Source organism: Agelaius phoeniceus, chromosome Z (genome assembly GCF_051311805.1).
Source record: "Agelaius phoeniceus isolate bAgePho1 chromosome Z, bAgePho1.hap1, whole genome shotgun sequence".
Classification (NCBI taxonomy): Eukaryota; Metazoa; Chordata; class Aves; order Passeriformes; family Icteridae; genus Agelaius; species Agelaius phoeniceus.
The window spans coordinates 50,090,082-50,107,918 of NC_135303.1; the positions used below are offsets into that span (position 1 = coordinate 50,090,082).

General features: G+C 41.0%; 1 protein-coding gene across 8 annotated transcripts in view; it reads right to left on the reverse strand.

Annotated features, from left to right (window-relative positions):
* Positions 1 to 17,837, reverse strand: part of NRG1 (neuregulin 1) — a 452,794-nt gene that overhangs the window by 137,261 nt on the left and 297,696 nt on the right. For all 8 annotated transcript variants that reach the window (XM_077172305.1, XM_077172301.1, XM_077172306.1 and 5 more), the window contains 2 exons: positions 7,537 to 7,714; positions 648 to 772 (listed from right to left, as the gene is read on the reverse strand). In XM_077172305.1, the coding sequence (XP_077028420.1) occupies positions 648 to 772; positions 7,537 to 7,714 (303 nt within the window). The remainder of the gene's footprint in view (positions 1 to 647; positions 773 to 7,536; positions 7,715 to 17,837) is intronic.

Here is a 17,837-nt window from a genome sequence, read left to right on the forward strand (position 1 = left end):
GACACTGGCGTTTGAATTATGGGACCTGAATTATAAAAAGCCACACTGGAAAAACATGATTTCAGCTTAAATCACAACCAACCTTAAATTACAATACCTGAATTAAAGCATCTGAATCACACTCAAGCCTTTGAATAATTTTCCTTCAGATACATTCATGCCTTTGTGTTTATTGTTTTAGAAATCAAAACAAAAACCTATCAACATATGTGAAAGTAAAAATGGTGGCAATCAGAGCAATATAAATATTACTTAAAGTGAGAAGTGCTGGTTTAGCAGTTCAGACTGTGATATGTTTTAGGTTAAATGCAACTTCTTTCACTGTGCATAACAGGAATTAGAATAATATTCCTTTTATTATTTTCTAATCTTGACTAGACTGTGTCTTAGACCTGGTGTTACACAGAAAATGCTCATCTATCCTGAAATGTGTAGGAGACAGCCCATTTGCCTATAAGGGAAATTGAACATCTCAACTACATAACAGACAAGTCAGGCTCAACTACTTTTCTTAGTATACCTAAAAGATTTCAGTGCTTCCACTTCATGTGCCAAGCTTTGTCCTCCTTCTAAGCCCTTTGTCCTGTTAGCAGCTTAAATACATGGTCTTTCTGAATGTGACAATAAAATAATGAGTCAAGCCTTACCATTGGTGTCTGTGATGATAACACTCGCTTTAGTACTGTCATTTCCTAGCTTGCTGCTCACTCTGCACACGTATTCCCCAGCGTCGGCCAACGTGGCTCTGTAAATGTGAAGCTCAGAGTATTTCCTGTGAAATCAGAAAAAAAACATATAAACATCCTATACTGGAATACACAACAGTCACTGCATCAACCAAAGCACTTTTCTCCCCACCCCGAAACAGAGGGTCTTGTCTTCCATTCTTACAGACAGATAAATACTATCCAGGCTGAAAGAAGGGAGGATAATTAAAAAAATCTCCTACAGGCTGCTGGAAAACAGGCATATTCATGAACCCAAATGAAGATACTTGCTTATGCTTTTCTGTATGAGAAGAGTCTTTGCTTTTAAGAAAATCTGGAAAAAACCATCCAACAACCATCCTCTCTCAGACAAACTGTTGGCTGTCCAGAAGCCACCAAGATGGGTGTATTACTAAAATAGATTACCCTTCCCTATAGGTTCATATTACCAGTAGTAGAGTTCTGGACAAGTACTGAAGTTCCTAACATCTGACTAAATAATCATGAGATTAGAACACACTTTTTAACAGCCACTGAAGCCCCAAATCATTCTCCAGTGCTAACAAAAAGAAAAAAAAAGGGCAGGAGCGGAGTGCAATTTGCATGAAGCTACATTTTGTTCCTGGCTCAGAGATGTAATTTAATCAGTCTCCAAGGTTTTAAGATTAGATTTTCAAATGCAGAACTCCTGCCTACCCATTAATTTTGTAGGAACATGTTCTGGTGTCATTTATAGGGTCCCCAACTCACAGGATGGCAATAATCCCATTATCTAGACTGCACAGAATGACTAGCTTGGGGAAAATGGACACATTACTGTTGTTCCCAGTTACTATTTAAAAGAAGTGCTCTGGGGAAGTTTTTGCCTATCATAAAACCTGATCTACAGAATAGTCACTCAGAGTGCATGAACACTGCCTTCCCTAAGCAGGCCCATCCTTACTTGAAGGGCTGATCCCCAGGAGGTAGTGTTTGCTCACTCTAAAAGCTCATAGTAACCACCATGACTGCTGAGATAAACAATGTTTGGGGAGATGCTTTGCTTCAACATTGCCATGTCTCCTAACTCTCTATGCAGAAATCACAACTGGTTATCCCTTCTGCAAATCACTGAGCAGGGCTTGGTTCAGACCACAAACAGGTCTGTTGTAGCAGTGTGGGCTTCTGAAGCAACCAAAATGTCCAATGTCATTTTTCACCACATCTTTGTGAGCCACCCCTACCTCCATCACAGGACATTATCCCATCTGCTATCTGCTGTCCAGACCCCTGCCTTTGGCCGGTCAGTCTTCCCTGCCTCTATGTGAAACTCCGACTGTTGAGGAGTCAGCCCTCATGGGATGAAAGCAGGGTGCTAGGTGGACCCCTCTCTGCCAGAAACCTGCATCACAAGAGTTGCCCCCCGTGTCCTGAAAGAAGACTGCTTCTTTGAGGCCACTGGGCTTGGAAGAGGGAGGAGGCACCAAGCTAGGATTAGCAATTTACTCAGGTTTTCTCAAATGGTAATGAATAGCTGAGTATTTGGGCTCCCTTCTCAGGAAATGTTAGGAGTCCAATTCCCAGTGCGGAATTAATTACCTGGGCTGCACTTCAGATGGCATACAAGAACAGACTCTAGCTCATGGCGACCATAAATACGTGAGAAAAAAGTGGTAAAGGCACTGACAGAAACGTCCCAAAGTTTAATGCTACTGTATCTTTGTGTGAAAACTTTGCACCTGACTAACAGCTATGCTTATACAAGAGTAAAAGTGGCCTGCTTTTTAATTTTCCTGCCAGCCATTCACCTTCACAACAGCCTGTTGAGGGCCTGACCAGAATGTGGTGTGGTGTTCTACACCACCTAACAGCTTGTGTGGACATGTGGTATTTCCTATATTGCAACAGGTTATCTTGCAGCCATACTTGCAGACACTTGTCTAGATGGAGAGCAAGATGTAACCTTAGGAAGCTTCAACTGGCAATGTAAACAGGCTTAGTGATTTTAAGAATTTGCCGTAACCCAGTGAAAAGGAAGCAAGCACAGCTGCAGCTATATCAGTTTAATGTGGACACCCATTGTATACTTGCTGCAGTCCTCTCCCTACATTAATATTGATGCAAAACACTTTTGTGGCCTGCTTGGCTTTGTGAAGAAACTCTTTTCCCTGCACATTTATTTTTATTGTTTTTGTTTTCCTTGATACAAATGGGAAAATACAAGGAATTGTGTCTTCCTTTTATGATTTTATTTTTATATTAAAATAGGTGAAGCATCAATATTTCTTAAAAATCCATTTCCAAAAAGCCAAATTTACACTTGGTTTTAGGAAAAAACCCTGTATGAAGTTTTGTCTCTGAGAGCAGGAGAAATAATATGAATATTTATAGCCTTAAAAATATCATTGAGAGGTATTGAGACAGAATGCAAAACAGTCAGAGCAGAAGATGACTCATTAATGGTTGTAAATGAAGCAGTTTCCTAGCAATGCAGTACTCCAACAGTACTGACTTAAAGCCCCTGACAAGGGATTTTATTTTCAAAGGCTTGTCCTTTCCTCAAACTGTACTATGCTACTCCAAAAAAAATGCCACTCCCTGTAAGATTTGCTTCTGCTGAATCTTGAGCTCATTGCCACTGTGACACTGCTGAGGTTGTATTCATACATGAAGGGGATAGAAACATATCTGCAGAATGCAGTCCCAGCTGACCTTATCTGGTTGCTTGAATTCATTTTGCTTCCAGTCTCCATCTGTCATTCAGAATTGCCTGTCTGCAGGCAAATATCCAGGCTAAGCTTGGTACCAAAACCTCACAGTACAGGGCACTTACACACAAAGTTTCCTTGTGCACTGCTGCACCCAAATCCATCATCTAGAAGTGGCAAACACCTTGTCTCTGCCACAAAAAAAGCCCAAACCTGATAAGGGAGTCTCTCTACATGTAATGAAGAGCACCTGACTCGTACAGCACATTGCCCAAACAAATAATGTACAAGTCTCACCTGCATTTGAAATCAGAGAAGGAAAACGAAATGCTATCACAGTAGCAGACAGCCATGGGAGAGTTAGCCAGTAGGTGAAATGTTTGTCTGAGGCCAGCTTTTTTTTGAATGTCTACTGTCACAAAGAAATGGCTTAGAGCCTGGACACACAAATGAACCAATCATGGCCTCATCAATCATCAGTAGAAACTCACTGACTGCATGCTCTTACTCTGACAAATCTGAGGTAAAAGTGAGTGCTTTAAATGCATTACATTAAAATTTAAAGTCATTCAATTTCTCTCGACTCTCCAGTGTAATGAGAACAAATATAGCCATTTAGTGTGATTCACCTGCCATACTGTCAGAAGTATAAAGTCAGAGTAGTTTGGGTTAGAAGGGTCCTTAAAGATCATATAGCCCCAACCCACTTTCCATGGACAGGGACACCTTTCACTGGACCAGGTTACTCAGAAAGCTTCCAAGGATTAGAAATCCACCACCTTTCTGCGCAATGTGTCAGTGCCTTCCCACAATTGCAGTAAAAAAATGTCTTCCTAATATCTAACCTAAAACTACCCTCCTTCAGTTCACAGAGACTCCCCCTTGTCATGTCACTCCACATCACTGTAAAAATTCCTTCTCTAGCCTTCTTGCAGCCCCCTTTAGGCAGTGAAAGGTGCTGTAAGGTCTTCCCAAAGCCTCTTCTTCTCCAGGGTGAACAGTTGCCAGTCTCTCAGCCTGTCTTCACAGGAGAGGTGCTCCAGCCCTGTGATCAACTGCTCTTCTCTGGGGTTACTCCAACAGATCCATGTCTGTCTTGCGTTGGGGGTCCCAGAGCTGGATGCAGTAGTCCAGGTGGGGCCATCACATGTTGGGGCTCTGTACCCTCTGAATCAGCCACCCTGAAACTATCCTAGGGAGCTTAGATAGGTGAAGTCATTTGACATGCAAAGGAGTCTCTGGAAGCTTTAGGCTTTGAGGAAGCCTGCATTGCCACAGGGTCTTCTAAACTCTCAAAACACTAAAAAAAGTCAGCATGTGCTCCACTTTGGCAAATCCTTTGATCCACTACTATTCACACTGGCTATTGTGCCCAAAACACCAAGCTGCTGTATTGTCTTTTCCTTGACTACTTCAAGTGTAAAGCTAAGGTCTTCATTTCCAATTTCTGAGATAGATACTTCATCATACTGCCAGATATTTTTTTCAGTTTGTTAAAAAACATAAAGCTATTTAGCTTTAGCTCTGGCTACATAGCCAAACAAAAGACCTTTAATTTATTTCAACAATAAACATGTTTTATTCTGCCATCACACAAAAAGAAGGGTGATTTTTAGCAAATTGATAGAAATCAGAGGCCAATGAATAATAACACACAGAAATAAACTTTGTGAGCTTTTTGCAAATGTGTTAGAAAGTGTTATTTTCAAGTGTTTGGATTGAAGATGCCAGTAAGACTGTGGTATTCTGCATGCTAACGGTTCTTCAGAAACATAGCCTACTTTTTATGTAGCCATTTGAACTTTAAAACAAACATTAATCCCAGACAGCTTATCAACTACTCCAACCTTCGCAGCTGATGTTCCTCACACTTGGTAATAGTAAAAAATTCACACTAAAATGCTTGTGTAACAATACAGAAGCATATGAACATGACAAACACTTATCAGCGTGCTATCATGAAAAAAAACCCCAGAACATAAGCGGGGAAAAAACATCCTTGATCTCTGATACTGCTCTAATTTGCAATGGGATCTTTTGAACGTGGTTTTGCTTTCTGAAATGTGCATGTCTTTTATGCGTTCATTTACACTGCATTTCCCCCACCTCTTTTTTAGCTTTACAACATGTGTCTGTCCCACCTTTTATCAAAATAAAATCTACTTTCTCTTAAGGTGTTCACTTCTACTCAGCCCCAGATACACACATGAACAGCAAAAGAAGAAATGGCAAAGCAGTGACCTATCCCCAAACTAAAATGTCAAAGCAGGAAGGCAAAGAATATCCTTCAGATGTCAGCAGACATCCCTTGTCGTTTCCTTTTTTGTACTCTACATCTAGTGACTTTCACGTCTCTAACTGGAAGTGCTTCTCCATTCCACACTGACATTTCTAAAACACAAGAGAGAAATTCCAACAGTGCACAGTATCATTGTGACTGGGGAGGCACAAACATGTGAAATACAGGTCAAAGCCTGCACCCTCTCCATTTATGGTGAGTGAAGATGACTTCGTATTTCTATCTTCCAGAAAAAGGCACAATTTTAACCTTTTTCATTATGCATCTTTTGGGGAAGTTTAAACACTTTTTGGCACATAAGCTGAAAAAGAGTCTCACACTTCCACATGCATCAATATCAAATCAATGGCTATCAGTTTCCCTTCTGACAGCTCCTCAAAGATTTTTGTGGCAAAAAAACAACAAAGAAGGGATCTGGCAAAAGGCACTTCCTTGATTCAATGCTGAACTGGTGATGGTCAGCCCCACAAGGTAAAATCCTAGCCCCAGTGAGTTTGGTCAATCAGTATCAGCCAAATGCAAGTGGAGGAAATGCTGATTGCCCCTCACAGGCAGCACCATGTTGCTGGGAAAGTTGAGGGCTAGGCTCTGATCTGAACATTTTCTTTACAGAATAGACTGAAAATACAACTCTGACGGAGACATATGGCTCTGCAAATGAGTCCAGACAATTTGCCAGGCTATCTGCCACCTGGAACAGCTCCATTTTGCAAATGCTGAAAGGAGACATCACAGGTTCCTTCTTGACATCTGTGCAACTGTGGCATGGGGGCTGTGGTGGTGCTGCTCTGTCCCTCTTCATATTTCATCTTGTGCCCTGGGCTGGGGTACAAGAAACTGCCAAGGAGGGTAGACTTCTGAATTTTAACCTGAATAACTCTAAATAGTCAAATATCTATTTGTTTATGGCTTGTTTCATCTAGTGAGGTGAGACCTGACACAAAGTATGGGGGCACTGAACACCTTTGAAAGAAAAACCTCTTGCAGAGTGCATTCCAAAATTTCTGTGTCTTGAATGAAGGGAAGGCATGGCATGGTGCACCAGAGAGCTGCCTGGCCTACTGAGAGCAGAAGTGAGAGTTAAAAGACTGTGTTCAAACATATTTTCATAGCTGGTGACAATTACAACTTTCTAATGTAAACAACAAGGCAGAGACAAAACAGCAAAAGCCTTCTCCTGTCTCAATGCAGTAAAAGCATTGTGGATTTTCCCCTGCAGAAACAAGGCACCAGTCTATCTTCCAGCACTGGTCATCAGTTGCATGTGGGGAGAACTTATCACCAGACAGGAGGATAGGATTTGCATGCTTTGCTATTTGTCTGACATCTGCTACAGCAGTGCCTTGTTTTGCAAGTGCAGGAATGCCTCTGGTAAAGGACTACTGCATGCTTGCAAAGACATTCAGAGCTAATGAGGACAGCATTCAGCCCTTCTAAAGGATTAAACTGCTGGAAAAGAAAATCTCTAAAATATTTCAAAATCTGTGACCCTTTGATGAATTTAAGTGTTTGATTTTTAAACAATAAACAAAAAGTATCTCTATTCTTGTTAGCAGTTTAAAAATGGCCGGTCTCCAAGGTTTACTGGTTGAAATCACAGCCTTTGGCTATCAAAAAACAAACTGAAATTGAGAAGACAAAATTAATTTTATATCACACTCACACTTCATTCATACTTTCAGGAACAATAATACTGGTTTCTGCTTTCTTAGATTTTCTTCCTCTGTAACTCATAGCTTTCAGCTTTGTGTTACTGCATTTAACAACCTCAATGCTTACATTCTGGTGAACATCACTTCCCAGCCCTCCCAGCCCCACTTGAAAGATATTATTTTGTACTTACTTTTGTTTTTTTGGGATCTTGATATTATCCGGTCTGTTTTTTTTGGTTATTTCCTTCCCATTCTTTAACCATTTGAATCTGAGCGCAGGATACTCTGAAGTGGTTTCACACCTTAGCACTAGCTTCTGACCCACAGCAGCCTCTTGGTTTTTCATTTCCTTCAATTTGAGGGGCACCGCTAAAGAAATAAAAGAATGTGGTGGTGATTAAGCCATCCTCAAAAGGGAAAACGCTTACTCAAGTTGAGCTAGGCAAACCATGGACAGTGAAACCCCAACCAGACTAGCAATGCTTCAGCAAAAACCCCTGAAAAACAAGAATCTGTATTGTCCTTAAAGCATAAGGGCACATTTAATGGCAGCCCACTTTGATGCTTTGGAGATATGACAGTCCTATGACAGTCTTACAACTCGCAAGCCACAGCGAGAACCAAACTGCCTCTGAATATAGCATGGAGCACTAACAGCATTATTTGATTGTGTGCACCTAGGCACAAGACAGCACACTGTGGCAGGCATCTCTGACTGGTAACACAGAAAGACAAAGGGAGGGTACCTTGCTGGTTTACTAATTTGAATTGCTATGAATTAGGGATACCCAAAGGCTCCAGGTGCAACTGATCTGACAGGGAGTTAAAAGCATAAATATAAGCTCTACAGCCTCCCTCATGTCAGGGAAAGGCTTTTGCTCCAGCCAAACATTACAACCCACATTATACACCTACCTCAAACCTCAGCTTGGCCATATCCTTTCCCTGAGGCAAAAGACAACAGGCCTGGAAGCCCATCAACAGAATCAATATCAATTAAGGGTATTTTGGACCCAGAAGGGGACACTGCATTGAAAAGGCTCAGCCAACACACTGTAGGGTTCCAGCTGAAGCATCTCAATTTCTACCATGTCGTAGCAATAATGTTTCTTCTATGTGTAAACCTCCAACCATTTCAGACTTTCTAAGTTATAGACCTCTAAAATTCCACGTGGCTACTGGTCTTTGAGGAGAGGCTTCACAAGAAGATGCAGTCCTTCTGTGAGATGCTACCCTTCATCTGACCCCCGTGCATTAGGTGTAAGTCAGCCACTACTGTGCTCCAGTGCATAGGTAAAACACCTACCTATACCTGACCTTGCTTCCCCTGAGGCTTAACATAACACCTTTCCTACACAACTGGGGAGGGCTAATATGGGGTACTGCAGCTGGTCAGCTGGTGGGTGATAGCCCCTAATGAGCCCCTTGCTCAGCTGTGCCCTGCCTGAACCTCCAGGGAGTCACTATGGCCATGCAGTGCCTCCAGCTGCAGGTCATTTTGTTCCTTGAATAGCTGTAATATTGTCCAAGGACACAAATGGCCACTTTGGTCAAATAATTCTCCATAACATGCAGACTTAAAGAGACACCAAAGGGTCTCCGACAGAGCCCTGTGCAAGAAAATGTCCTAAGAAAACTGGACACTCTTGATTATGTTTTGGTATCTGCTCCTTGTATATTTGTGGAGACTTACTGACATCAGTTGCCCCTAATTATTATTCCAATAAGACAAAAAACAAGTAGCACCATCATAACCATAATTATGAGAAGCCTAAATAAAGGACTGATATGCACATGTCCAGTAAGTGGGTGACTGCTGAAGGCAGCAGCATGGCCTATCACACATGTAAGGGGCAGCCTTTCTCACCCCAGGAAAGCACAGGGAAACTTTTAATTTCCTGGAAACTGAGCCCAGAGCAGCATAAACGGTGGTGTTTGGGAAAATGTAGTCTCCAGTGACTGACCAAATGAGCTGATACCTGCTGTGACACCAGCAGAAGACAGAAAATGGACAAGCCTTCCATAATTAAAAAACTCCTGATTAACAGGAAGGTGACAACTTTTTCCATGAACCTCTGCTGGTGTGGACAAGTTTCTGGCAGGAAGTGTTCTAGACATCAACAAAATGTCTGAGAGAGAGACTTCTCTAGCAATGGCATCCAAGGATGTGGTACACACAAGGTAGGCACATCTGTCAGTGTTCCACTGGGATGGATCAGGTAAAGGCCCAGCATTTCATGACAAGAAAATCTTCTCATATGTTGCTTTCCATTTTCTCCCACTGTCCTGAATAATTTTGGAAATTTCAGTGTGTTCTCAAAATGCTATGAAAACAACTTTTGATTTCAGAAAAACAAGTGCCTACACACCATACTCACCATCCTGAAACCAATATGTTTAAATAAATACATACACTTTTATAAGTGTGTGTTTGTATATATATATATACATTTATATAAGAACACATGTAAATATTGTCTGAACATAAAATTTTAGGTTAATAATGTTTAAAATTTCCAAGAAAAATAATTAGCATTATGTAAGAGCCTTACTACTGAGGCTTGTGCTAATAGCTTCATTCTGTCATTGAAGAGTTAAATTTATAGTCTTTTGTCACTATGTAGGAAAAGGAGATGCAGAGGTTTGAAATACAAAGGCATTATTCCTTATTTTACCATCTTTCACTTGTAATAGTCCTAGACTGTATCTTGCATAAATTAAAAGCATCACCACAATTGCAAGGATGAAAATTTTTGTGCTAAGGACTTCAACTAGTTATTGCCTGTTCTTTCAACATAGCAATGTGAAACTCGGAATAAAAGAGAGATGCCATTTTGTTCCTGATTTTTATTTTAATTCAGTATTATCTGCTCAAAATGACTTGCAGATTTTTTCCTCCATCAGAGCTGTCAGTGAAAAAAAAGAAAAGCGTTAAATTAATATGCTCAACTCTTGCCATAATTCAGGAGTTACCGGGAAACATAAAAGAGGATTTAATCAATGGCAGTGACCCTCACTAATTCACAGTAACTCGCTGTCCAAGCATGCAGGCTCTCCAGGGAAAACAGTAAAAGCTGTTCAAAGACATGACAGAAAAGAGATTGTTTCTTGGAGGCTTTTTTTATTCTTTTCATTTACACGATGTTTGTTTCCTTTCAGTTACAGTTTTGCAAAAGTTAATCAGACCTGCCAGGCATATGAGAAAGCTTGTGCTGATAAAACTACAGCATTGTACACTTGGATCAAGATCAGCTACAGCTTCAACTGTTGCAAGAGGTAGTTGAGTTTCATCACAGTCTGTGCCAATTCTATGGTGCTGGCAAGACAGAACTTTGTCTGCAGGGCAAAAATGCTTTTAGAAGAGACAAAAATGCTTATAATTACAACTAGACATGGCTCGTCCTGATACCACCCTCCCCTTGCCTCTTCACCCCTTCCCCCTTTGTCCCCTCAGCATCTCCTGCCAGCTTGGCTCCCTTCCTCTTCTCCTTCCTATGCCTGTCACGCAGGAGGACCGCTCCTGCCGCCGGCGAGGTTTCTGCCCACTGTGTGAGACTGCCCATGGCAGGCAGGAATGAGGCAGGAAGGGCGACAAAAACACTTTCTGCATTTCCTACATGTTGAAGTGCCATCGGGGACACAAGGACTCAGTTAAAATGAAAATGGAAGGGAGCCTCACAGCATTTCCTACAGGTCACTATTTGGGCAGTGCCTTTGTGAGCAGCTCTGGTATGGCACCAGCAGAGGTGTTACACATGCCATTCATCACAGAATGACAAGGGAGCAACCAAGAACAGACAAATCCTGAAGAGAATCTGCATAAACTAAGTGTGGAAGTACCCAGAAAGAGGAACTGCTTGAATTAAAGATCGGGTTGGGCATCTACTTTATCTGTATTCCTTTTGCCAAAATGCGGTAGGGCCTCACATTTAAGAGTCAATTAGGCACACAGAAAGGCACCCAGGCTTCTCACACTACCCAGTCAGGATGTTTCTCTGTGACCCATGAACCTCCCCTGCTTTGACAGACTTTCTAAGAAAGCAGCAAGGGTGATAACAGCGAGAGAACACAAAGCAGTAGAGCAGTTGTGTCAGCAAAGCCACACACAGTTGGAAGGGTTTAACAGGCAACAGCAAGCAAGGTGTTAGATCTTTCCTTATTAACATGGCTTGAATAGCTGTCATTTTGTTAGCAATTTTTTTCAGAAACTCATGTCTGCTGGCCTGCATAATATCATTGCAGATAAGGAACACAAATTTCCATATTCTCTCTGCAAAAGACTCACTGATAATGTATGAGTGCAGATAACTTCTTCTCCCTGGACTTGTGAGTTTGGCAAAGAACATCAATCTCCTCAGTTTCAGTGCTTGATTGTATAGTTAATCTGCATGGAAGCTCAACACATTGAACAAATTAAACAGGAAACCTGCAAAATATTATCACACAACTACACTCAGCTGAAATTCCATGAGTGGTTGTTTTTATTTCCCTGTCTTTTCTTTCCCTAGAAAGGCACAAAGCCTTTTGGGGGCCTGAGCACAGGAATGTATTAGGCATGCTTGCCAGTAGGCACATGTGCAGAGTTTTCTGCACAGAATTGTGACAAACAGCTTGGTGAGGGCTAATAGAAGCCACAGCAATAACATCCATTGCTTTGGCCTCAGACTTACTGCCTTTTTTCTTTTCTGATTTTTTAATTTTCTTTTTTTTTTTTTCCTGCATAATGCTCAAGGCAGGGAAGTAATGCAGGACAAATTACATTATTTCCAAAAGCCTTCTCCCCTTGCACATGAGATTATAATCAAGGTCAGACCTACCATCAGCAGACCAGGTTTTCTAAACATATAAGCTGCACTTTAAAATGTACACTGCTCCCACTCAGACAAAAAGCCTCCCTGCAAAGGCCCCCAAACCCTAACCAAACAAATAAACAAAACCACCAAGCCACACAGCAACAAAAATCCACAAACAAATAAACAATTAAAACCCACAAAAATTTGTGTTGCTTCTCTTGGTTTTAATCCTCCTATTACTCTCTCAGGCAACATGGAAGCTCAATTTGAATTCCGAACACTTTTCAAAATGGGACTATTTCCTGCCAACATCTCTGCAGGAAGAGTCTCGGTACAGATTACCTACAAGATAAAACCCTGTGTGAAATGATAGAACACCCAGCTCTCCAAAATACCAGAGTAACTGAACACCAGCTGAAGGACTCGTGTTCAGTGAGAAACCAAACAAATGATTTGGCTACTTAATGGGAAATTCTGAATTATTTTGAAAATACTGTCAGATGCATTTCAGGTCTGGGTCTTGATATTTGATACTTGTGTCTACACAGACAAGATCAAAAAGAAAAATGCAAACCTGATATTTATCTTGAACTACACATAAAACCAACATCCACAGAATATAATTCTTTCTAGTGATGCTAAAATGAAATCTTTACAGAAATTTCAGATATTGCAAAAGCCAAAATAAAGGTGAGTACCAAAGGAATGGCTAGCAACATGATCAGGAGCCAAGAAATAAGAGTAATAGAGAGAAATAGCACTATAGCTGTGCTCTTTAAGCACTGGAACAGCATGGAAGCAGCAAATGCCTCTATAAATCAAAGTAACGACTCCCAAAAGCCAGTCACAAAGACAGCTGCTAATCTGACAACCAGGTTTAGGTATGATGGTACTGAAGTCTCACTTGGTCCTGTCAAAGTAATGGTGCACCAACAAATCCATAGATCTCTACCACACATATTTGTTATTTGGCATGAGATGCTTTCAAGTGCATGCTGTGTCATACTAGTATTCATGGATATTTACCCCTAGCCATGAAGCTGCTCTGGGAGCTTGCATTAATCTTCTCTGCATTCTCTCTGTCACAAGCCCAGTATACCCTGCTGATGAGAGTATCATGGGCCAGTTCATAACATGGCCTTGGGTAGGCAGGATTTTCAACAGGACACTGAAAACGGGCACATGGAAGAAGTACTATGCACAAAGAGTAGGTCCCTCTCCTGCCTCGCTCCCCCCCCCCCCCGCCTCCCCCCCTACTTCCACTCAACAAGCAAAAAGCATCTCCAGTAGAATGAAAAAGGATGGTAGTGACAAAGCAGCATGTCCAGAAGTATCGTGTCCAGGAGGAAAGCCTGAGAGCATCCATTTATTCAGCGTAACATGATAATGACAGGCTTTCCATTCTCCTGTAGACACTCAAGATATCAGTTTCTGAACTTAGGCCTCCTCAGAGACAGAGAACTGTGTTCAAAGCAAAATGTAGGTTTTGCAACGGAAGCTGGGTGTGAGCAAGTGTCTAACCTAAAGATTATGATTTAAAGGTCAACACCTAATTTATTTACTGATGATCGTGTCTGCGGGAACACGCTGCCTGATCACATTAAATACTCTCTCCTCTGATTCTCAGTGCTTCAGCTGACTCCAACTGGCTGCATCCCTGGTAAGCTTTGATGATCCTGTTAGACACTGTCAATACGAAAACCTGATCACACAGACTGAAAATGTGGGACAGTGCAAAACAAATATAGTTGATATCCAAAAAGTGATTCAGGGAAAACAGCTTGTAAAGCTCGTGGAAGAATCTGCAGGTCCATATTTTACATACCTAAGTGCATAAAAGGGGACTCCAGAATCTTTACTTGAACACTAAAATTAAAGTAAGCCAAACACAGAAATGCTGGGCAGGGTAAGTCCCTTGGACTTCAAGGGGATTTGCAGGTACTCAGTATTTTTTGATTTTTTTTCACATGAAGCCACTTTCGATTTAGGAGCTGAATTTCAGGATTGCAGATTTAAAAAAAAGTTTGACTCAGGTTGTGTGCCTTGAAGTGAGATGAAAGAAGGAATGATGTGGCAGTTTGCCATACCATACATATATCTCTTCTCTTGTTTGCTCTCCAGCGTAAGAATGTTAAGCACTAATATCTACTTTTTCTTGAAAAAAGTCATTCAGTGACTCATTAAACAGAGGGCAGTGCAGCTGATAGAACCACCTAAAAGCAAAGGCTGCAACTACACTGTTAATTTGTCTGGGTCTCAGTGTTCACTTTATGGCCAGAGCTGTAAGGTTCACCAGACCACTGGACTGAGGAGCATGGAAAATTTAAACTTTGGGAGTCAGCTATGGTACTTGTGTAGCTACAATGGTATGCCCTAAGATAATGTTGGGAATTAAAAAACCAAACAAATGGTATAAATTCAGAAGCTATTTATATGCACTAATGATGAAAATCCAGTTCTTTAGCAAGTCCTTTTTTTTTTTTCCTTTTTTTTTTCTCTTTTGGTAGAATTTATTTTTTTAAATAGCTTCCTTAGAGCTTTAGTCTCTCAGGCTTCAGGGTCTCAAAACTGCTGTGGCCATCTCCTCCTCTCCCTCTCACATTTCATATTCTCTGCTCTACTCCTGTTTTGACATCACCAGAAAACACAGAGATTTCTGTGTGTCAAATCCTGTAAGCTTTGCAAATCCTATGCACTATATTTTGTAACTCGTGTTTTTATCTCAGGCCCCAGATGCTTCTCCACCCTTTCAGCATTTGTCCACCATGCTCTTTCTCTTCACATTGTTCCAGCAAAGCTGGGATTCTCACATGCAAAGGACATGAGTCATTGCTTTCTTCTGATCCTAGTCACCAAAGCCCATTTTTGCTTCTGGCTTACACTGTTCTCTTGGCTTTGTAGCATTTTCTGATTCTGCAATAGTTCCACTTCCCAGACAAATTGTACCATGACTCAGCCAATAAATTGCCCAGTGTAAATCTACCCATGGCAGGCCTTCACATGTCTAAAAATCCTCCTCCTCCTCCTGAGGCTGTGGAAGACTTAAGAGAAGTAGTAACAATACACATCCAGCAACACTGCCAGCACATTTTTACATCCCTGGTCAGAGGTCTTTCTCATTGAGTATGGCACATTGTCCCTACTCCAACAGTGAGAGCTCAATCATATATGTATAGGAGAAACACCCTGCATCAAGCAGAATTTCAATAACATCAGACAATATTATGGCCACTGTATGCACCTAAGCTTTCCCAGTATTAAAATAGTTTTCCATGTTGAACAAGAAAGCCAGAAGGACCTGCTGTCCACAAGGATATCTTATTAAAAAATAAGAAAACACAGGGAGCAGGGAGTGCCAAGACAGGTGAAATACCATGGAAATGGTGGTCAGAAGGCAATACCCAGAATGTGGAATGAAGGTTACCTTAACAGGTCACCACTAATCACCTTCTCCTGTATGGGTTCACAGAGCTAGTCACTGCCACCACTAATAAGGACACATGAGTAATCTGAGTTTAGGGATATAACCACTGGAATGAATAATTAGCATACAGGAAGAAACAAAATGGAATTCCCCAAAACAACTGACTCCCCAAAGACCAAAACAATCTCCCTCTCACTAAGTTCACACAGAGGTCAACACTTTTCACAAATTAGATGAGAAAACGTCTGGATATCCCAAGACACAACTGGAAGTTTAGGAGGTTCATTTGTCCACCCTTGTTCCTCTGCACAAAGAACCACTCATCTATATTGAAATTTTGGAGTGGGAAGGTGGAAAACCTAAGCTGAAACCTGTCTGCTGGCTTGCTTGAGATGAACAGAAAGAAAATAAAATCACAGAAATGAATTTGGGAAAACCAAGATTAATTGGAACATCAAAATGTAGAAGTTGCTGTTGCATTACTGGCTGTGTAAAATATTTACAGCAGTGTGAAGAATTTTGAAAATTTCAAGACATTGATTTGCTTAAGCACAAGTCAAACTTAACACTGTAGGTATGGTTCACTTTCCTTCCCCTCCTCTCATTTAAATTCTTTGTGGTCAGCTCTCCTAGCAATACTCCCTTTCTAGGATTTGTGTGGGTATTCAGCACAGGCTGTAGAAAGATATAGGCCTACAAAAACATCTGTGTACTAGAAGACTGCACAGACTGGAAAGCAACAGTAGTTCTTCTACTGCAATCTCAAAGATTTTCTAATAATTTTCTTCTGGGGTTGATCACAGAGCAGAGGACGTGCCAGCCCCACCCCAGCTATATAACAACTGAAAATTCAATGTTCCCTGCCCTCTACTCAATTTGAAATATGACTGCTTTTGTACCCGCACACTAAAGGAAAAATCATGAGGTCTGACAATTCCAGAAGTGACACACCCAAAGCAAAAGGATGTGCTTTTCCCCAGGGACACAGCACAATTAGTCCAGGTCACTGAAGCTGACAAAGTGGCCATCACTTGGAATAACCTGTTGGAATTTTTTTTTCCTTTTTTTTTTTTTTAATTTTGTTTTGGTTTTTTTCGTGGGTTTTTTGTTTGTTTGCTTGTTTTTGTTACCAGGAGGAGTGCAAACCCTTTAGCCAATGAGACAGAAAGCCATTTGCCACATTTCAGGAGTCAGGGAACTGGATACACCTGGGCATTAGAAAAAAAATCATGAACTCAAACCCAGCTGCTCAGCAAAAATTTAAACATGGCATTTAACATTATGGACTTGCACAGTAGGCAGAGAGATTTCATCATGTACCCTTCAATATAATTTACTTCCAACATACTTGAACTGCAATTTATACTCTGCAGCTATGGCAAATCAGAAATGGAAACTGCAGTGAAAAGGAACCATTTGTGTCACAACTGTTTGAAAATGTACATGCTATCTTCAGACAAATGAGAACTTGAACAGAATTCTTACAAATGCTGCTAAATACTTGCAATTGGGAACAGCTTGCAAAAATACATAATTGGAAATCTCCCCATTGGCTAAATTATTATACAAGATTAGACATCCTTTTAAAGGCCAACCTCCAAAAAATCCATAACCACGTGATAAGTAAAGCGTGCAGACACATGCTGTGGTGCAGCAATCACTGGAGGAGGGACAAGACAAATTATGCACTCTGAAATGGTTTTGGACTCTAGGTAAAAGTCAAAAAAATATATTGGGAAAACTATATGGCTTTTTAAAGTATATTCCAGCACCAGTAGGTGCTGGAATTGCATATTGGGAAATATGTGTGAATGGTAGGAAGTGATCCAAGCAGGAGTGGAACCTTCACACAAATACAGAAAAACTGTGACACAGATCTCCAGGCCATCAAGTCCAGCCTGGGGCATCTGTCCACAACAATGTAGCCCATGCTGCCAGTTCAGCCTTTCCTCAAGATCTCTCAACAGCCTCAAAATCGATGAGTACTTGAAAAAGACTAAAACATGCATCAAACAGTTGCTAATTATGTAACACTCCAACCCCTGTGATAGTGGCCACCAGTAGCTACTGTCAAGGAGGAATTACAGCTTTTATTGTAGAACAATGATATTACTTATGTAGAAGCCACCAGTGAACCTAGTGGACCAGCTCAAATATATCAAGGGCAGTAAGCAATGTGTATCATTTGCCAAGGCTATTCCCCAATCTAGAGTCTCCATCAGCAGAACAGCATTTATATGGTAAATTTTAGCTAAAAAGGAGCTGGAGAATAAAT